General features: G+C 54.3%; 1 protein-coding gene across 1 annotated transcript; it reads right to left on the bottom strand.

The window, feature by feature from the left end:
• Nucleotides 1-377: 377 nt before the first annotated feature.
• On the bottom strand, nucleotides 378-14512 carry Pth1r (parathyroid hormone 1 receptor). Its single transcript, XM_013030224.1, has 14 exons — nucleotides 14456-14512; nucleotides 11920-12022; nucleotides 9685-9819; nucleotides 7239-7349; nucleotides 6953-7071; nucleotides 6676-6770; nucleotides 5807-6002; nucleotides 4963-5116; nucleotides 3918-3978; nucleotides 3621-3687; nucleotides 3284-3378; nucleotides 2197-2338; nucleotides 2047-2088; nucleotides 378-1077 (listed from the first exon to the last, which is right to left on the bottom strand). The coding sequence occupies exons 1-14, from the start codon at nucleotides 14510-14512 to the stop codon at nucleotides 694-696; spliced, it is 1761 nt and encodes a 586-aa protein (XP_012885678.1). The 3' UTR covers nucleotides 378-693.
• Nucleotides 14513-21796: the final 7284 nt, after the last annotated feature.

The raw sequence follows: 21796 nt of genomic DNA, 5'->3' as shown, positions 1-21796 counted from the left end.
AAGGGTAAACGTAGAGACCCCATTTTTACAGAAGACCCAAAAGCCAGGGCTTGGCTCCCAGGCTTGACGAGAGCAATGCCCATCTTGGCCAGAGCAGGTATGTCGTCAGTGAGCAGTCTTTACCGTTAGGCCAAGACGGGCTGTGCCATTGTGGGGTTCTTATATAGCTCGAGACGGAGCGCTGGTGGCTCACGCCTGTCATTCTGGCTACTCAGGAGGCCGAGATCTAGAGGATCGTGGTTCAAAGCCAGCCTGGGCAGGAAAGTCTGTGCGACTCTTTATCTCCCATGAGCCACCAGAAAACCGGAAGTGGAGCTGTGGCTCAAGTAGTTGGGTGCTAGCTAGCCTTGAGCAATAAAAGAGCCCAGGGACAGCACCCAGGGCCCCGAGTTCAAGCCCCACCTGGCACCCATATTTGCCACACAAAAACCAAAACCAGCCCCTATGCCAACTCCTGAGATGGCTCCCCAAAACTCCTCCAGGGTCTCCCTCCTCGCGTGACTCTCCAGTCGTAAAACCACAGGAAGTCACACGCCGCTTCCTTTTCCCTTTTTTTCTTTTTTCTTTTTTTTCTTTTTCTTTTCTCTCCCCAATGTTTCCTCCTGGCCTGGTCCCCCCCAAAGGGACAGCCAGGCAACCACCAGTCTTTCTGGGAGTCCATCCACCCAGCTTAGACGTCCAGCTCCCCCCTAGTCACATGACGGTCTCCCACTCTTCCGGCAGCAGTGGGGGTGTCTGCGTGGGCTCCGAGGCCTCTCCATCCAGGCCTGAGCAGGAGCCGTTGAGAAATCCATCGTCTTTTGGAGCAGTCATGGTGACCGGAGTGGGTTCAGTCTCAAGAGCTGGGGGACCTGGTTTGGCCTGGCCAGGTAACTGGGAGTGGCCGTTGGTGGTAGCGGCAGGCAGCAGGCGGGGGCTGAGGGGTAAACTGAGTCCCGCACGGGGGCCTACGTTGGTCACGCTTGTGTGAGACACCATGGGGCCATAGCTGTAGCTGCTGCTGCCGCTGCGTGCTTTGCGCTTGAAGTCCAATGCCAGTGTCCAGCGGCTCCAAGATTTCTTGATCTCAGCCTGTACCTTGGGGAAGACAGAAAGGTGGAAGCTGGGTATACCATCAATCCCTCTGTCATTTGCTTCCCCCCCAAAAAACAAACAAACAACCTAGCAGGAAATACCCCCATCCCAGATCTGTGAACACCCACCCAAGGCCCTGAATCAATCGGGGGAAACAGATGGAAAATTCCCAGGCCAAATCCAATCCCACAATTCAACATGGTGTTTGGATGACTGGCGCCCTTTAGAATCTACCAGATTCCAACGGCACCCCAAAAGTGGACCGGCCCTGCCTCTTCATCTGAAGTTTAGAGGAGAGTGATACTTTGTCACAGGATATTAGGGTGGCTCACGCTTGTCATCCTAGCTACTCAGGAAGATGAGATCTGAGGATCGCAGTTCAAAGCCAACCCGGACAGGAAAAGTCCAGGTGAACCACCAGAAAACCAGAAGTGGCGCTGTGGCTCAAAGTGGTAGAGCGCTTGCCTTGAGCTGAAGAGCTCAGGGACAGCGCCCCGGCCCTGAGTTCAAGCCCCACAACACATATTTTTTTTAAAAAAGAAGAAAGAATGAAAGCTCTTTCTTGGCCTTTTAGAACATTCTGAACCTCGGGGAGGTTCTGGAAGAACAGGGAAGCCGGACACCAGTGGCTCACGCCTGTAAATCCTAGCTACTCAGGAGGCTGAGATCTGAGGATCGTGGTTCAAAGCCAGCCTGGGCAGGAAAGTCCATGAGACTCTTCATCTCCAAATAACCACCAGAAAACCGGAAGTGGCGCTGTGGCTCAAGTGGTAGAGCGCTCGCCTTGAGCAAAAAGCTCAGGGACAGCATCCAGGCCCTGAGTTCAAGTCCCAGGACCCAAAAAGAATAGAAAAGAAAGGGAGGAGGGACGGAAAGGGAAGAACAGCAGAGAATAAGACTTAAGGATCCCCAATCCCCCCACCCCCAAATTACCCCAGCACCTCCCTTCTCCCAGCCCTGGCCCTGGCTTACCTCACCATTGCAGAAACAATAGATGATGGCGACAAAAAATCCCTGTCAGAGAGAGAGAGAGAGAGATGAAAGGGATCAGGGCTGCCCTCCCTCCCCCCTTCCCTCCCCTCCCCCTCCCCTCCCCACAAGGACTCAAGCAGCATTGCACACCTGGAAAGAGTTGAAGAGCATCTCATAGTGCATCTGGATTTGCCACAGAGTTCCTGAGACCTCGGTGTACGGCAAGGCCATGAACACGGTGTAGTGGACGCCGAAGAGGGGCATGAGTACCAGCGTGGATTTGAGCAGCTTCCTGGCCAGTGGGGCAGGCAGGTCAGGCCACCCTTACTCCCTTTCAACAGTCCCCTGCCTCCAAAGCTATAGAGGGCCCCCAAGGCCCTCCTCCTCCTCCCCCCCCACCCACCAAGGGGAGAGGTACTGTTCATTGGAGTTCCTTGATTCTGAGAGATGTCCTAGAGTGGACCACAGGCCCTTTGCACCTGCTGGTCCCTTCAGCTGCCGCGCAACTCTTCCCCCATGGGCTCCTCACCCCCCCCCCAAACCCCACTTACTGGTTTCAGCCAAGCTCCTATTATTTATTTATGTATCTATTTATTGTCGGTCCTGGGACTTGAACTCAGGGCCTGGGCGCTGTTCCTGAGCATTTTAGCTCAAGGCGAACACTCTACCACCCACTCAAGCCACAGCACCACTTCTGGTTTTCTGGTGGTTCCTTAGAGATAAGAGTCTCATGGACTTTCCCGCCCAGGCTGGCTTTGAACCACGATCCTCTAGATCTCAGCCTCCTGAGTAGCTAGAATGACAGGTGTGAGCCACCGGCGCCTGGCTTGCTCCTATAGTTATTTTGAAGCCAATCGTTTGGACTCCTTCTGCAACCAACTTTGTTTTTTAATCAATTGTGGATCTTGAACTCAGAGCCCGGACGCTGTTCCTGAGCTCTTTTGCATAAAGCCAGTGCTCTACCACTTTGAGCCACAGCTCTACTTCTGGTTTTCGATTGGTTCATTGGAGATAAGAGGCTCACAGACTTTCCTGCCTGGGCTTGGTTTTGAACTGCGATCCTCAGATCTCGGCCTCCTGACTAGCTAGGATGACAGGTATAAGACACTCATGCCTGGCTTGCAAGATCTGAATTTCTTCCACCCTAGCTGACCCCAGATCTAGCAAGGGCCTTGCACACACACACACACACACACACACACACGAGGCCACGCTGGTAGTGGCGGGCGAGGCTCACCGGTACTGTTGTCGTGTGTCACACCGGCCGGCATTGGTCTCCCGTAGCTTGGTGGCAAGTACCCGGATGATGTTGATGAAGAGAATGAAATTGAGCTGTGGGAAGGAAGAGGGCTGCAATTCTTTAACGGGATAGGCCAAAGATGCCTGGACCTATGGACGGCTCCTACTGCGGGCCCTGTTTTGCCACTGAATGTCTCGATCACCCTCTTGGACTCCCCAATTTCCCCAGAGCTTTGGGGTTCTGGCTATCTCCATAGGATCCAGGAAAGCCTCTCCCCTCCATATATATCCTTGTTTAGGGGCCTATTCACAATTAACCACACACCCCTACTCACCACAACAGAAGCCAAAATAGGCACCTGGATGATCCACTTCTTGTGCCCAGAGCTCAGGTCCCAGCACCTATGGGAGATCAAGGCATTCACACACGATCGGGGGCTTGTGTATCCAAGGCCAGACGCCTCTCTCGGAGCCCTTGTGGAGGTAGCGTCCTGGGACCTTTGAGGGGGCTCTTGGCAGATTCTGGATTAAAAACTCTCCTAGTGACCAGCGAACCAACCTCCTTGCCATCTTGGGAAAACCAAAGCCGTTTCCAGATCCCCCAGCCCCTCCCTCTGCTTGCCAGGACTTACCCAGTGTTGGCCAGAGTTGCTCGGACGCCAACCCACACAGCCACGAACACGGCAGGTACACCTGTGGGAGCAGAGGCTGGCTCGGGCGGGGCTGTCTACGCCATCCCGTCATCCCTTGCTGCCCTGACCCTTTAACTCTACAGCTGTCTGATCGCAGCCATATGCCATCCTGAGCTGTCCCAATCGCCAGTCTGAGCTCCGCTCCTGCCCTGTCCTGCTTCTGCATCTCATTCACCCATCCACACAAGGCAGAAGAGTCTCAAGGACGTTCCTGTCTCTGCGCGGACTCTGCTCCAGCCTCCTGGATGATCGGCAGGCAAGCAGCCACCACTGGTGCCCGGCTGAGACAAGGCCAGTCCTGAGACACAAGATTCTGTCTGGCTCCCTGATCCACGTGTTTTCCAGCGCACCCCCCAACCCACTCCCCCCCCCCGGGACACCTCCAAGCCTCAGAGCCTGTCAGTTCTTGGAACGACGCCCAGGCCTCCCCTAGATGAAGGGCTTATGCCATAATGAGGTCAGGACGAAGGGTGTGTGCCAAGGGGGCCCTGGGGGAGGCCGTGGCTATTGACCTGAGGGGGGCCTCTGGGTGCTGAGTCCAGAGAGAGCTCCAGCCACCAGCCCTACACCCCCCCCTCTGAAGTCTGGCCAGCTGCCTGGGAGCCCAGCCAAGCGCTCAAGCTGCCAACAATAATGAACAATTATCAGTAACTGGATACCACAACCCGTGGGGAGGGAGGGGGGAGGGAGGGAGGGGGGGGAGGAGGGTGGGCCCTGGAGGAGAGTAGAAGTCCCAGACACCCATTCTGCAGAGGAACTACTACAGCTGCGCTGTGGTACCTGAGATGGTTCTTATTGGGGCAACGACCCCTTGCTAGTTGACACACGCTGGTGTGTACACCCAAGGTCCTGGTGGGGGGGGAGTGGATGGGGGAGGGGTAGGAGGAGGGTCCCAGATTCCCCACTTCAGCTCCAGGCTGATCTTGAAGTGCCTTACCCTCAGGAGGTAGCACCCTCTGGACTCTACCTTACCAAACCTACGTACCCCAGCCGAAGATGGTGAAACCCCACAAATACTTCTTCTCGGAGAAGAAGGCCATGAAGATGAGGCTGTGCAAATACAGCCCCTCCACCAGGATCCAGTAGTAGTTGGTGGCCAGGAAGTAAAGGAAGAAAGTCACGGCCACACGGCAGCCCGCCTAGGAGAGGAGCAGGTGTTAGCTGGAGGTCAGTGGGCATCCTGGAGTACACTCTGATTGTGCTGGGGTGGGGAGGTAGGGGAAGGGGGAGGCAAGTGGGTGCAAGGAAGGGGTGGGCGCAGGCTGGGACCCTCTGGAGGAACGTGGTGTGATTGTCAGGTGGATAGGGGACGGGTGCTGAACTCAGGCAGGAACAGAAGGCCCTGGCTTGGGAGGGTCTCTGGAAAAAGTGGTTTTGGGTCGGGCGCCGGGGGCTCATGCCTGTCACCCTAGCTCCTCAGGAGGCTGAGATCTGAGGATCGGGGCTCACAGCCAGCCCGGGGCAGGGAAGGGCATGAGACTCTGACCTCCAATAAACCACTCAGAAAACGGGAAGTGGCGCTGTGGCTCAAGTGGTAGAGTGATGGCCTTGAGCTGAAGAGCTGAGGGACAGCGTCCAGGCCCAGAGTTCAGGCCCCATGACCGACCCCCCTCACAGACTCCCCCCCCCCCCATGGTGGGGTGGCTGGCTTTAAACTTGGATCCTCAGATCTCAGCCTCCTGAGCAGCTAGGCGCTGACAGGTGTGTGGGGCAGGGCAGATGGGGCCGGGGGCATGCGTGGCGTGGCGTGGCCTGGCCTGGCCTGGCGTGACGTGGCGTGGCCTGGCCTGGAGTGACCTGGCCTGGCCTGGGGGGACACACACACTCACGTAGCCCACGGCGGCGGCCGCCGGCGGCGGGGGCACCTGCGCGATGAGGTGCAGCTCCTCCTCCGTGAGGCGCTCGGCCTCGTCCAGGGTGAAGCCCGAGTAGAGCACGGCGTCCTTCACGAAGATGCTGGCGGCGCGCAGCATGAACGACAGGAACATGTGCATGTGGATGTAGTTCCGGGTGCAGTGCAGCCGCCTGCGGGGGGGAGAGGGGACGGGACTCCGTGGAGGCTGCGTGGGGAGCTGGGTGCAGCCAAGCAGACACATGCCAAAGCAGGGGGGTGCAGCAAAAGGGAGAGAAGGAAGGGGCCTGCGGTGACCACGCCCCCACGCACGGCCACGCCCACCGAGCCTGCCCATTACCCCACCCACCAAGCCAATCACAGACCTCCCCTCCAGGCCGCCTCTGGCCCCGCCCACTACCCGGCCAGGCCTCCACTTGCTCCTGCCCATTGCCCCGCCCACTGAGTCAGGCATACGCTCTCCCCGCCCACCAAGCCAGTCACACATTCCCACAGATCCGCCCCTGCAAGCCGCTCTGGCCCCGCCCACTGCCCCGCCCACCGAGTCAGGCCATGCATCCTGCCCATTGGTCTGGCCACCAAGCCAGTCACAGATCCGCCCCTGCAGGCCGTCTCTGGCCCCGCCCACTGCCCCGCCCACCGAGTCAGGCCATGCATCCTGCCCATTGGTCCGCCCACCAAGCCAGTCACAGATCCAGGCCGTCTCTGGCCCCGCCCCCTGCCCCGCCCACGAAGCCAGGCCTGCGCTCGTTCCCCACCCATCACACAAGACACAGATCTGCCCCTGAGCAAGGCCTGTTCTCGCCCCGCCCACCAAGCCTTTTGCCCCGCCCCTGCCCCGCCCACCTGAAGTAGGCCAAGATGAGCACGGCCACGGTGAGAGACGCCAGGGACATGGAGTAGCCCACGGTGTAGATCATGCCCAGGCGGTCAAACACTTCCTGTGCAGGAGGCAGACACAGTCAAGAGAACTGGGGTGGGATGGGGTGGGCGGGAGACAAGGTGCAGGGGGAGGGGGGGTGCTAGGGTAAGAGAGGCCAAGTTAAGGTGGCTGGAGAGGTCAAGGGGCAGGAGCCAAGGTCAGGTCAGAGGTGTTGGTGCGGTGCTGGGGAATGACCCGCACCCGTTCCCGCGTCTCATTGGTCATGAACTTGAGGCACTCGCTGTAGTTGGCCCAGGTCCGGTTGTGCCCGGGCACCACCTCCCAGCTGCCATTGCGGTCACAGCGACGGTAGGCATGACCTGTGCAGGTGCAGCGGGGAGGGAGGGGGTCAGGGCAGGCAGGGGAAGAGATCAGGAGCTATTAAACACCCCTCCACCCCACACACACACCCTGGTCTCCCCAGGTCAGGGGATCCTAGGGGTCTCTATTCCCTGCCCCATCCCCCCCAGCCTCCAGCCAGCCTTACCTTTGTGATTGAAGTCATAAATGTAGTCAGGACAGGGGACAGCCACCACCTCACCCGGGGCCCCAAGCGGCCAGCATACGATGTTGTCCCACTCAGGCAGACAGGTTCGCCCTGTGCACAGACAAGACAGAGCATGCGCGGGCAGGGGAGAGTCAGAGCCAGGCTTCAGACCCAGTGTCATCGACCTATGTGGTGGTTTGTTCCTGTGTGCATATATATGGCTTGCAAGGACTGGAAACCTCTGGCATAGAGCATTTGTCCATCCCAGCTACTCAGGAGGCTGAGATCTGAAGATCGTGGTTTGAAGCCCAGCCCGGGGAAGGAAAGTCTGTGAGCCTCTCCAATAAAAGTTTCCAATGAACCACCAGAAAAAGCAAAGTTCGTGAGCCTCTGTATCTCCAACGAAGGACTTAAGGAAAAAAAAAAACAGGAAGTGGCGCTGTGGCTCAAGTGATACAGCACCAGCTAGCCTTGAGCAAAAGAAGCTCAGGGGCAGTGCCCAGGCCCTGAGTTCAAGTCCCAGGACCCTCACAAAGAAAAAAAAATTGAAAGAAGAGGGTGATTTGCTGGGATTATACAACACAAGGTCTTGTCAGGGACTCAGACAGACCCCTTTCTCTCTGCTCTTGGTCCCACCTTTCAGGGGGGTCTCCCAAGAAAACTACTTTCTTAGACTAACCCTCCCTCAGCTTGGAAGGTCCTCAAGGGACCCTTCCCCAGGGACCATGGACAACGGGCAAGAAATCTCTCTCTTTTGTTGTTGTTGTTGTCAGTCATGGGGCTTGAACTCAGGGCCTGGGCGCTGTCCCTCAGCTCTTCAGCTCAAGGCGAGCGCTCTACCACTTGAGCCACAGCACCACTTCCAGTTTCCTGGTGCCACTTCCAGTTTCCTGGTGGTTCCTTGGAGATCAGAGTCTCATGGATTATTCCTGCCCGGGCTGGCTTTGAACTGTGATCCTCAGATCTCAGCCTCCTGCATAGCTAGGATGACAGGCGTGAGCCACAGGCGCGCAGCTGAGATCTTCCGGGCATCTCTATTTCCTCATTGGGAAGTTGGGGTTCCCAAGCCTCTGGAGCTTTCTTTCCACATTCCACCCCCTAACTCACAGACCCCCCCAGCACCTCTTCTCCCCAACAACTCCTCTCCCCCCCCCTCTTTGCAAGTCTCCAACCACAGGCTTCTCTCTAGCTTCCCTGGAAGGCTGCCTTGGTGGCTAGACCCGCCCAACTTGGTGAAAGGCTCTCTGTCCTGGGCCATATTCCCAGCCCCACCCCGGGCCAGGCCCACAATTCCCTTTGGTCCCTGGGGAGCCAGGGTGACCACATGCTCCCAGATGTGGCCCATCTGGAATCCACTGCCCACCCGGCCGGTTCTAACCGGCCCTGTGGCCACAGCCTGCACTCTGTGTTTGTCTCTCCTCACCTCCCCCCTCCCCCCGGGGGGGGACAGGGGGAGAGGGGGGGGGACGGAGACAACTCTGTTCCTCCCTCCCTCTGCCTCCTCCTGGTCACACTGTGTCTGTCCCCCATGGCTCTGCCAGTATGGGTCCCCCCCCGACCCCCCGTACCTCCTCTGACAAACTGTACCCCATGGGATCATGGGGAAAGGAGATGTGGGCTCGAACCCAGGGCCTCACACTCTTCTCATTTGGCATTTTCACTCCAGGCAGGCACTCTACCACTCAAACCACATGGCCACTTCCAGCTTTTTTTTTTTTTTTTTGCGGGGGTAGCTTTTTGGACATAAGAATCTCATGGGCTTTCCTGCCTGGGCTGGCTTTGAACTGCCATCCTCAGATCTCAGCCTCCTCAGTAGCTAGGATGACAGGCGTGAGCCTCTGTCTCTGGATTTCTGAATATTTCTCAGGAAATCTCCGTCCTTTCTCTTTCTTTCGAAGGGCCTAGCTAGGATCTTCTATAGCTCAGGTCCATCCAATTCTCCTGTCCCTCCCTCCCTCCTTTTCTTTGTTGGTCCTGGAGCTTCAATTCAGGGCCTGGGTGCTGTCGCTGAGCTCTTTTGTTCAAGACTACTTCCAGTAATTTATTTTTGGTTGGGCCTGGGGTTTGAACTCTGGGCCTGGGCACTGTCCCTCAGCTCTTCAGCTCAAGGCAAGTGCTCTACCACTTGAGCCACAGTGCCATTTCCAGTTTTCTGGTGGTTCCTTGGAGATAAAGAGTCTCACGGATGTTCCTGGCTGGGCTGGCTTTGAACCACGATCCTCAGATCTCAGCCTCCTGAGTAGCTGGGATGACAGAGGTGAGCCACGGGCATGGGCTTGTCCTTGACTCTTCATGATGTCTCCCCTGGACTGTCTCCTCCCAGTGCTATGGCCTCTTGTTCCCTTGGGAACTCATATGATACCAGATAGGGTAGTGACAGACAGGTAGGCCAGAGCCCACGTGAGCACACCCACGTGAGCACACACACACACACACACACACATACCTCGGCGCCTGGAACCAGGGACCACTTCCTTGTTCTCCTTAGACTCCGGGTAGAGCCTGCCAGGAGCCTTCTCTTTCCTGGGTTTCCCGGATGTGGATGCAGCTGTCCATCCTTTGTCTGACTCCATGATGTTGGCTGGAGAAATGGAGGTAGTTCCGGCTGTCAGCTAGGGTATGTACCAACAGATCTTGGTACTCATGCATTTCCCCCCCCTCTGTTCAACAGGGAGCTGCCTTCTGACCCTGTCCCCGGTTGCTAACACCCACCCAGGTGGTGAGGAGATTTGAAACACAGGAGGGATTTGTGCGGGTCAGGGGAAGCAATAGCCAGGCTTTGGAGCTGGTCTCGCAAGGGTTTAGATGGGAGTCAATGCGGTGGCATGTGTAGGATGAGCTAAGGCTTCTTCAAACAATGTGGGCTGGCCACCAGGGGGCGCAGGGCAAAAAGAGCAGGTGTACGTGAGGTGGGGACTTAGCCACCTATAAAAACCACATCATAGCTGGGCACCGGTGGCTCATGCTTGTCATCCTAGCTACTCAGGAGGCTGAGATCTGAGGATCATGGTTCAAAGCCAGCCTGGTTAGGAAAAACTGCGAGACTAATCTCCAATAAACTATTTAAAAACCAAAAGCCTGGATGTGGAGTTGTGTCTAAAGTCCTAAAGCACCAGCTTGGAACAAAAGAAGTCCAGGGGACAATCCCCAGGCTCTGAGTTCAAACCCCTTGACCCCATAAAAATAAATAAATTCAGGCCAGTGTGTTGTATAGGTGAAGAAGCTGAAAGACAAGAGCCAGGGGTGAAGTTTGCCAAGAGTGGACAGCTTCTGGGTGCTGGTGGCTCACGCCTGTAATCCTCTACGAGGCTGAGACCTAAGGATCACGGTTCAAAGCCAGTCCAGGCAAAAAAAAAAAAAAATCCATGAAGACTCTCATCTCCAATTACTCAGAGACAAAGCCAGAAGTGGTGCTGGGGTTCAAGTGGTAGAGCGCTCGCCTTGAACAAAAGCAGCTCAGAGACAGCACCCAGGCCCTGAGTTCAAGCCCCAGGACTGACAATAACAACAACAACAACAACAATAATAATATCATTTTTAAAAAAAGATCAGGGACAGCGTGCAGGTCTTGAGTTCAAGCCCCACGGCTGACAAAAAGAAAAAAAAAGAAACCATGAAAGAAAACTTCTCCTCCTCATCTGACTGTGGGTGTTCAGCTACGGCTCAAGCCCAGCCCTTCCCTTCCCCCGGCCGGCTCACAGGAGGCTCTGTGCGTGGGCCATCTGCACTGAGATGTGTGTGCCTTGTGTCCGCATTCCTGCCTCTGTTCCCCTGGCCGAAGTTTCCCAGGTTCAGGACTAAATGCAGATAAACATGCACAAGATCCATGCACCATGAAGTAGCCATGTCCTGCACGGTGCTAGCCTTAAAACAGGGAGGAGACTAATCTGGGATGGGGTGGGAGGGGCTTGACACGCCCCTCTGGTCTGGTCTTCTATAGGCTGTGGAGCTAAGCCAGCCAGCCAATCAAAGGCCTGGATGGATGAATGCCACCAAGGGGCCAACTCTTCTTCCAGGAAATGGAGTCAATGAGGGGCGCGGGTTGGGGAGGGCAGGGGAGAAGATCGGACTAAGGGAGGGTGTTTAGGAACTTCGGGATTGGGTGGTCCCATCGCAAGGGTCTTACAGATGACAGGTGACTGAGTCACACTGAGTCTCCACTTGACCTCTCCCTCCCATCCTGTCCAACCCCAGTGGGTCCCATACTAGAGTCCTCTGCTTTGCTCCCTCTGCCCAAGTGGTTTGTTCGAAAGGCCCTCTGGTCTTGGCTTGTGGCTATGTCTTCCTTCAGGAAGCTGGCTCAGCCTATCTTTTTTTTTGGGGGGGGGCGAGAGGGGAAGGCGAGTGGGTCTAAAGCCTTCATCCAAGATACTGGTCCTGGATCCCCTCACTGGAGATCGATGTGGCCTGCAGCTGCATGCCTACTGTCTCACACACACACACACACACACACACACGCACACGCACACACTCTGAGAAGAGGCCGGGGTGTCTCAGCGGCTGTGATCTGAACTCAGGGCTTAAGCCAAGGACCACTTTTGAGTCTGCCTGATTTCACCCTGGCTTGACCGACCACTCCCCCCCTCCCCCCACCTCCAGCTTCCTCTCCCCCCTCTTTTTTTTTTCTTAAACTTAGGCCCACCACCCTGGCCTGCTCCTCTCCCTTGGCCCTGTGTCTAACCTGCCCTTCTCAGGACTTCCTTCAGAAGCTTGTCACACTGGGCCTGCGCACGGTGCAACAGGAAAATCTGCTCCTCTTTGGTGAAGACATCGTCTGAATCCACCTGCCAAGCCAATAGACACACACACATGTTAAAAAGACAAAACAAAACAAAAAAGCCGAGACTACAGGCAGTCCCTGTAGGTGAGGTCGCTGGTGCCTAGACCCATCCCTCCTTGGTGAAGGCTTCCCTTCCCTTCCTTCCTCTCCTGCTGGGGGGGTGGGGGAAAGGCTAGCAATCTGTTTTATGGAGGCTTTGACAGCTCTCAGCTTCTCCTCTCCAAGGAACAGGGGAAGAGCTGGTCCCAAGCCTGTCTAGCCAGCAACCCCTTAGGCCGTCACCACGGACATTCTTGGTCCTGTCCATCCCCTTGGGGAACGTTGAAATGGATGGAATGTCCCGGGGATGGGGTGAGAGATGGCGAAGGAGTAACAAGTCTGAATTCCTTCAAGTCTTCAAGTTCTAAGGACCTTAAGAGTCACCAGTTTCCATCTTGGCCCAATATCCCACTGGGTAAGTTTCCCCAGTCAAGGGTAAGAATCTCCTCTCCCCCCCCTTCCCTCTCCATCAACCCCGCTTAGGGCTTCAGGGAGGGAGAAAAGTCCAGTGGCAGTGGATCACGCCTGTCAAACTAGCTACCTCAGGAGGCTGAGATCTGAAGATCGCGGTTCAAAGCCAGCCTGGGCAAGGAAAGTCCGTGAGACTCTTCTCTCCAAGCAATCACCAGAAAACCGGAAGTGGTGCTGTGGCTCAAGTGGTAGAGGGCTTGCCTTGAGCTGAAGAGCTGAGGGACAGCACCCAGGCCCAGAGTTCAAGCCCCACAATTGACACACACATACACACAAAGAAAGATAGGAACTTCCTGTTCTCTTGGAAGTTCCTTCACAGGAGCAAACTCTGGGTTTTGAAGACACAGCCCAGACCTCTGGTCCTAGTGATCTCTCTGCCAGGAATGACTGTACTTCCTTCCTTCCCACGGGGACCCATTGGGGTCATGTTAAAGGGAGCACCATGGGGCCGGGAATAGGAACTCTTTCTGAGCACGTAACTGCCCTGCTGCGGGAATGCTGGGCCTGTGTCCCCTGACTCAGGAAGAAGGGATTCAGAGGGTGAGAATAGTCCAGAAGCTCCATGACTGCCACCCTAAAGGGAAGAAGGGTTGCATCGATCATCCCCTGGGACCATGTCCCTCCTCCTCCTCCTCCTCTTCCACCTGAGCACATCTGGACTCCACACACCTCCTAGAAAAGTCTGTCCTGACTCCACAAAACACAGCCTAGAAGAGTTATGTGGCGGCTCACGCCTGTCATCCTAACTCCTCAGGAGGCTGAGATCTGAGGAGCGAGGTTCAAAGCTAGTCAGCTCTGATTAACCAGCAAAAAAAAAGCCAGAAGTGGGGGCTATGGCTCAAATGGTAGAGCACCACCAGCCTTCAAGCATAGAAAAGCTAAAGGAGAAAAGTAGCCAGGTCTTGAGTTCAACCCTCAGTACTGGCACAAAGGAACAAAAAACAAAAGGGCTAGGAACGTGGTTTAGTGGTAGAGTGCTTGCCTAGCATGCATGAAGCCCTGGGTTCGATTCCCCAGTACCACAGACACAGAGAAAGCCAGAAGTGGCACTGTGGCTCAAGTGGTAGAGTGCTAGCCTTGAACTAAAGAAGCTCAGGGACATGCCCAGGCCCTGAGTTCAAGCCCCAGGTCTCACTCTCTCTGTCTCTCTCTCTCTTTCTCTCTCTCACACACACAGAGGAACACAGCCCTATTCCAATAGACACTCAGCCAGTAAAAGGGCTGCTGAGCAGCTCCAAGAGGCAGGGAAGAAAGAAGGTGGGTTGGGGAGGGGGTAGGCTGGGCAGGAGATGGGTGGGAGCGAAGGGGGGCCAGTAAGGGAGCTAGGGCTGCAGGTGTAAGCCTCCAGCTTACAGCTGATGTCTGTGATCATCTGTGTTGTCTCTTCTCTCTAGGGTCTGGGGTGGTTCCCTCAGATCTCAGGGAGACACAATGCACATCAGGTTATGGAAAAAGCTGGAACAAAAACAGATCTTCTAGTCGGGCGCCAATGGATCACGCCTGTCATCCTAGCTATTCAGGAGGCTGAGATCTGAGGATCACGGTTCAAAGCCAGCCTGGGCAAGGAAAATCCGTGAGACTCTTCTCTCCAATAAACAACCGGAAGTGGCGCTGTGGCCCAAGAGGTAGAGCACTGGCCTTGCGCACAAAAGCTCCGGGACAGAGCCCTGAGTTCAAGCCCCCAGACTGACAAAAACAAAACATAATAAAGAACCGCCCCCCACACACACTAACTAAAATTCTCCTGGGCCTTTGACATTGATTGCTGAGGTAATACACCCTACACACACAACACACACACCTGTACAACGTCCACTTACTAACACGTCCATCCAACCAGCCACACAAGCACCCTCTCCCCAGATTATCACCGTCATGAGCCTTACTAACTCAAAGCAGGGCTACCATCAGCACGGTCACGTGATACAGCCACCACCATCATCATCATCTCCGTTTCTACCAGCACCATCACCACCAGCATCATTACTAGCTCCACAGGACGATCAGCAAAGGCAACTTCGGGGCATCTCCCCTCATACCATTACCACCCCCCCCCAACATTCAGCTGACCATCTAGATAGACCACAGGCAGTCAAGGGTTAAATACAAAAGGACCAGCCAGCTCCCTGACCCCTGGCTCACGCCTGTTATTCTAGCTACTCAGGAAACTGAGATCTGAGGATCACAGTTCAAAGCCAGCCCGGGCAGGGAACGCTGAGAGACTCTGATCTCCAAGGATCCAGGAAAACAAACAAGCAAACAACAATTAACAAAACAGAACTAGAAAGTGTGGTTCAAGTTGGTAGGGTACCAGCCTGGAGTAAAAAAGCTAAGGCAGAGTGTGCAGGTTGTGGTTTGGTACCACGCTCCTCAGATCTCTGGCTCTCGATTAGCTGGGATTACAGGTGTGAACTCTGGGCCTGGGCGCTGTCCCTCAGCTCTTCAGCTCAAGGTAAGCACTCTACCACTTGAGCCACAGCGCCACTTCCGGTTTTTAGGTGATTCACTGGAGATCAGAGTCTCACAGCCTTTCCTGCCTGGGCTGGCTTTGATCCTCGATCCTCAGACCTCAGCCTCCTGGGTAGCTAGGGTGACAGGCATGAGCCACTGAGGGCTGGGCTTACAGGTGAGTACCACCCTACCTGGCTAATCTCCTCCTAACTCAGCTCCCAGGGAGACACTCTGAGGACGTTGTGGAGGTTGGAGATGGCGGCTGAAGGGGTGGAGGTGAAGATGGAGAGGTGTCCTATATAGGCTAATCACTATGATGGCTGAGTCAGGCCCCTCCCACTGTCCAAGAAGAGCCACGCCTCTCTTTCCCTCTCCTCCCTACCACATTCTACCCTATAGCTGACTGTATTCCTACAATGGGCTGAAATTCTCCTCCTCCTCCACACACACACACACACACACAAAGAGGAGGAAATCAAGATTGCTGAAGGCTGGCCCTCTACCACTTGAGAAAACACCACCTCTGGCTTTTTGGGTGGCCCACTGGAGATAAAGAGTCTCGTGGATTTTGCTGCCCAAGGCTGGCTTTTAAACTGTGATCCTCAGATCTCAGCCTCCTGAGTAGCTGGGATGACAGGTGTGCGCACCAGTGGCCGGCAACAAGTGCTAACTTTTGTTCTCCCTCCTGACGCTTTCCCTGAGCCAACTGCCAGTGTTGGGGACTAGCGGGGAAGGGGTGAGAGGGGGAGAGGGCAATGTAATGCTTGTCTCTCAGGCCAGCCAGCCTGGCTATCTTGGGGACAGCCTGCAATGGATGATGATGTTAGGAGCCAGTTGCGGTTTCATTGGCTGTACCCGGACCAGAGGATCAAGACTAAAAAGAATGGGCTGACTGAATCTAATCGTGGTGTAGATGGAAGAGGATGATAGATCCCAGCAGGTCTCATTGAAGAATGGCTCCAGGGCTGGGAAGGTGGCTCAGTGGTAGAGTGCTTGCCTAGCATGCATGAAGCCCTGGGTTCCGTTCCTCAGGGCCACATACACAGAAAAAGCCAGAAGTGGCGCTGTGGCTCAAGGGGGTAGAGCACTAGCCTTGAGCTCGGGGAAGCTCAGGGACAGTGCCCAGGCCCTGAGTTCAAGCCCCAGGATTGGCAAGTGTTGGTGGCTCACGCCTGTCATCCTAGCTACTCAGGAGGCTGAGATCTGAGGATCGCGGTTCAAAGCCAACCTGGGCAGGAAAGTGTGAGAGACTCTGAGGTCTAATTAGTGACCAAAAAAGCTGGAAGTGCAGCTGCGGCTCAAGCATGAGAGCACTAGCTTTGAGCGTAATAGCACAGGGACACAGCCCGGGCTCTGAGTTCAAGGCCCAGGACTGGCACAATACATAAACAAAAGCATTACATCCCATAGACGATCGCAAAGTTCTGAAAACAAAAAAAAATCCTGTCCTATCTCCTCCTCCTCCTCTTCTTTTTTGCCAGTCCTGGGGCTTGAACTCAGGGCCTGGGCGCTGTCCCTGAGCTTCTTTTGCTCAAGGTTAGCACTCTACCACTTGAGCCACAGCGCCACTTCTGGCTTTTACTGTGTACGTGTTGCTGAGGAATCGAACCCAGGGCTTCATGCATGCTAGGCGAGCGCTCTACCACCAAGCCACCTTCCCAGCCCCTACCTTTTCTTTTTCTTGGGACTCTTCCCCCTCCCCCGCCCCGTCTTTCTGTCCTCCTGATGTGGTAGCTGGACCAGGGAGCGTCACTTCCCCCCCAAAAGCCCACAAGAGGAATGTGGGGGAGTTTGCTGGATACCTTATTAAAACATTCCAAAGATCCCAGAAGCTGGATTCTCCTGGCCGTGGCGTGCCACCCCCCCCCCCTTTACTGGGTCCACAGACAGTTCTAGAAGCTCAGGAGGGATGGATAGTGGAGGATGTGTTTAAGCACAGGTGATATAAAAAGCTTCAAGCAATCAATACACACAAGATAAATAACCCATAGAGAGTCGGGTAATGGCTTGGAGGAAGCTGCTCTTAGAAGACAATAAACAACTGTAAAGTCCAAACATCACAGTCAATGACACAAAAGACACTGGGTTTTTGTTTGTTTGTTTGGGGTGTTTTTTTGTTTTTTTTTGGGTCCGGTTGTGGGGCCTGAACTCTGGGCCTGGGCGCTGTCCCTCAGCTCTTCAGCTCAAGGCTAGCGCTCTACCACTTGAGCCATACATAGCACCACTTCCCGTTTTCTAGTGGTTTATTGGAGATCAGAGTCTCACGCACTTTCCTGCCCAGGCTGGCTTTGAACCGCGATCCTCAGATCTCAGCCTCCTCCTGAGTAGCTAGAATTACAGGCGTGAGCCACCGGTGCCCGGCTTTGGGGATGTTTTTTGTTTGTTTGTTTGGACCTAGAAGACAGAGGGGAGAGGGGGGAAAATCGGGAGAACCCCCTTCTAAAATCCCAAGAGATAGAGAATGCCCTTTTGTGTGTGTGGGGGTGTCTTTGTGGTTAGTCTTGGTATTAAGCAGGCCCTGCTTATGTAAAGAGCAATTTGGCCATGTTTTTTTTAAAAAACTAAAAAAACCCAAAAAACAAAAGTGAGTGTTTGTGAGATCCAACCAAAATAGTCACCTAGGGCATTCCAAGGGGCTTCATTGCTACCATTTGGAACCCCCCCCACACACACACAGACACACGAAAATGACCCAGAAATCATTCCATCCATTCCTAGAAACTGCTTTATAAGTCTTGTGTCTTGGGATATAATGCTGTATTAAAAAAAAAAACTATTTATGCCGGGTGCCGGTGGCTCACGCCTGTCACCCTAGCTACTCAGGAGGCTGAGATCGGAGGATCACGGTTCGAAGCCAGCCTGGGCAGGAAAGTCTGTGAGACTCTGATCTCCACTTGACTACCAAAAAAAACTAGCAGTGGGGCTGGGTCTTAAAAGTGGTAGAGCGTTCGCCTTGAGCACACAGGCTTAGGGACAGCTCCTTGGCCCAGAGTTCAAACCTTAGGAGTAGCAAATTTAAAAAAAAAAAAAAAAAGAAAGAAAAAAGGATTTATACTACTAACAGGAAGCCGTCCAAGATATATATAGTTTTAAGTAGAGAAGCTGGACATGGCAGAATCCTATCTAAAAATGGATACTATTTATTTATTTTTTTTAAAGAAAACAACCCAAACGAACACAACAAACGACAATGGCGTACAAAGAGAAAGCAGTTGGAAAATCCAAAGGAGATTTTGGGGGGACCTTCCTGGACTATTTTAGAAGGGGGAATAGGGCTTCAAACTTACCGAGGAGGACTCACATTTCATCTAAATTGACTTTGTCATAAGATCGAACAAGTCGGGTGTCCCTAAAAGCACCCTTGGCCCATAATCCTAGCTACTCAAGAGGCTGAGATCTGAGGATCCCAGTTCGAAGCCAGTCTGGTCAGCAAAAGTCTATGTGACTCTGACTCCAATGAACCATCAAAAACGTGGAAGTGGAATTGTGTCTCAAGTGATGAGTGCCAACTTTGAGTGAAACAGTTCAGGGACAGTACCTGAGGCCTGAGTTCCAAACCCCAGGACGGGAACAAAAATAAATAAATACAAACGAGTAATAAACAATAAACAGCAGAGCGCTGGTGGCTCACGCCTGTCATCCTAGCTACTCAGGAGGCTGAGATCTGAGGATCACTGTTCAAAGCCAGCCCAGACAGGAAAGTCTATGAGACTCTTATCTCCAATGTGCTAGAGCACTAGCCTTGAGCGAAAGAGTTCAGGGACAGCATCGAGGCCCTTGAGTTCAAGCCCCATGACTGACCAAAAATAAATAAATAAATTCAGGGCAATACTCAGGCTGGTATCCTTCAGTCTCGATAGAGGGCTACATCAAGTAATTTCTCTGCTTATATCTCAGTTTCCCAACAAAGCAATTATGAGGTTCTGGGCACCCCGTACCCCTACACACCTGAAAGAGGCCCCAAGGTAGCATTTGCTTAGCGTGAGATAAGCCATGTGACCAGCACAAAATGAGGACAATACCTTTCTCACAGAGTTGTTGAGAAGCTTAGTGGAGGTAATCCTCAGAAAGTACTAGAACAATGTGGAGCCAGGACAAAGTGCAGAAGCAATGGGTGAAATACAAATAAGCAAACAGGAGAACCCCCCCCCCCAGGGTACACAAGTGCTCACGAGGTGCAAATCCACAGGTACAGAACACACTCGTGAACTCACGATGAGATGAACCAGATCCTATGGATTTCAGAGAAACCATGCCGGTCCCGGATGCTTTTGGGCTTAGTGGCTACGGCCGCCCCTCACCCCCACTTTAGATCCGTCTAACCCTTCTGTTTGGGGGAATCCCTGTTCCCTACCTTGTCTCTAGCTTTTTCTACTATTCCGCCTCTTTGCTCTCAATGCTCAAAAGACAGTGTACAATTGTTCCAAGGGGGTTTCTCGATTCACCAGAACCTTCCTCTACCCCTCGCCGCCCCCTCCCAAGCCCCTCTCCTAACCCTCCCCCCCAGCATGTGCCCCCCTGCAAAATGATCATTCTTTCTTTCTTTCAGGGAACCTGCTTGCTCTGTCACATTTAACGTTTACCTCCTTGCAAACTAGCTTCCATTCTGGGTGACACTGGGTGGAAAACGTGGGTGCACGTGTGTGTGTGTGTGTGCGCGCGCACACACGCGTGCCCTCCCCCCCCAGGCTGGGCTGATTCCTGACCTCCCCCCCCCCAGCAAACTAAACTTGCAGAGTACAGAGGCCTCCCCAAAGCTGACACTTCCGGGTCTGTGGGGGGGGGGTCCCACCTATACCTAACAGCCAGAGCCTCCGTCACACAGGGCTTTTGTGCTGCTGGATCTGACAGTTGAGAGAGAGAGAAAGACAGACAGACAGACAGAGAACTTTGTCCTGTGCATCATCATGAAGAAGGCAGAAGAATTTCTAACCTTAGATTTCCAGCCCTGGGACCTCAAATGGGAACTGACAATTCAGACATCCCAGAGAGAGAAAGAGAGAGAGAGAGAGACAGAGAGACAGACAGACAGACAGACAGGCAGGCAGGCAGTGAGAGATGGAGACAGGGAAGACAGAGAGAAAGAGTGAGAGAAACAGAGAGCGCCCCGCTCGCTCGGGTGCATCAGGAAGGTAGAAGAATCTCCAACCTTAGATTTCCAGACCTGGGACCTCAAACTCAAGCTCCAGAAATAGGGGAGACTTCAGGCATCTGGAATCTACAGGCCAGACACCCCCCAGAGAGAGAGAGAGAGAGAGAAAGAGAGAGACAGAGAGAGAAAGAGCTCACAGGCATGGATCGGAGTCAAGAGAGGGTTCTACCCACCCCAAACTCAGACTCCTAGAAGCCCCCCTGAGACTTTGCCCGCCCTCCCCTTCCAGGGATCCCCCCCCCTCCTCCGGGATGGCTGGCTGGAAGGTGGGGGGGGGGTCCTGCAGTGTGACCCTCTACCACTTGAGAAAACACCACCTCTGGCTTTTTGGGTGGCCCACTGGAGATAAAGAGTCTCGTGGATTTTGCTGCCCAAGGCTGGCTTTTAAACTGTGATCCTCAGATCTCAGCCTCCTGAGTAGCTGGGATGACAGGTGTGCGCACCAGTGGCCGGCAACAAGTGCTAACTTTTGTTCTCCCTCCTGACGCTTTCCCTGAGCCAACTGCCAGTGTTGGGGACTAGCGGGGAAGGGGTGAGAGGGGGAGAGGGCAATGTAATGCTTGTCTCTCAGGCCAGCCAGCCTGGCTATCTTGGGGACAGCCTGCAATGGATGATGATGTTAGGAGCCAGTTGCGGTTTCATTGGCTGTACCCGGACCAGAGGATCAAGACTAAAAAGAATGGGCTGACTGAATCTAATCGTGGTGTAGATGGAAGAGGATGATAGATCCCAGCAGGTCTCATTGAAGAATGGCTCCAGGGCTGGGAAGGTGGCTCAGTGGTAGAGTGCTTGCCTAGCATGCATGAAGCCCTGGGTTCCGTTCCTCAGGGCCACATACACAGAAAAAGCCAGAAGTGGCGCTGTGGCTCAAGGGGGTAGAGCACTAGCCTTGAGCTCGGGGAAGCTCAGGGACAGTGCCCAGGCCCTGAGTTCAAGCCCCAGGATTGGCAAGTGTTGGTGGCTCACGCCTGTCATCCTAGCTACTCAGGAGGCTGAGATCTGAGGATCGCGGTTCAAAGCCAACCTGGGCAGGAAAGTGTGAGAGACTCTGAGGTCTAATTAGTGACCAAAAAAGCTGGAAGTGCAGCTGCGGCTCAAGCATGAGAGCACTAGCTTTGAGCGTAATAGCACAGGGACACAGCCCGGGCTCTGAGTTCAAGGCCCAGGACTGGCACAATACATAAACAAAAGCATTACATCCCATAGACGATCGCAAAGTTCTGAAAACAAAAAAAAATCCTGTCCTATCTCCTCCTCCTCCTCTTCTTTTTTGCCAGTCCTGGGGCTTGAACTCAGGGCCTGGGCGCTGTCCCTGAGCTTCTTTTGCTCAAGGTTAGCACTCTACCACTTGAGCCACAGCGCCACTTCTGGCTTTTACTGTGTACGTGTTGCTGAGGAATCGAACCCAGGGCTTCATGCATGCTAGGCGAGCGCTCTACCACCAAGCCACCTTCCCAGCCCCTACCTTTTCTTTTTCTTGGGACTCTTCCCCCTCCCCCGCCCCGTCTTTCTGTCCTCCTGATGTGGTAGCTGGACCAGGGAGCGTCACTTCCCCCCCAAAAGCCCACAAGAGGAATGTGGGGGAGTTTGCTGGATACCTTATTAAAACATTCCAAAGATCCCAGAAGCTGGATTCTCCTGGCCGTGGCGTGCCACCCCCCCCCC

This window comes from Dipodomys ordii, unplaced genomic scaffold (assembly GCF_000151885.1).
Source record: "Dipodomys ordii isolate 6190 unplaced genomic scaffold, Dord_2.0 Scaffold128, whole genome shotgun sequence".
NCBI classification, from domain to species: domain Eukaryota; kingdom Metazoa; phylum Chordata; class Mammalia; order Rodentia; family Heteromyidae; genus Dipodomys; species Dipodomys ordii.
This window is presented reverse-complemented; position numbering and strand designations above follow the sequence as displayed.

Excerpts from the sequence above, each read along its gene's own strand:
- Pth1r (XM_013030224.1), bottom strand. The coding sequence starts at position 14,512 with ATGATGCTGGTGGTGATGGTGCTGGTAGAAACGGAGATGATGATGATG. Across the intron at positions 3,979-4,962 it reads TTTCACCATCTTCGGCTGGG|GTGTACCTGCCGTGTTCGTG; the intron begins GTACGTAGGTTT and ends CTGCTCCCACAG. Across the intron at positions 1,078-2,046 it reads ATTGTTTCTGCAATGGTGAG|GTACAGGCTGAGATCAAGAA; the intron begins GTAAGCCAGGGC and ends GTCTTCCCCAAG.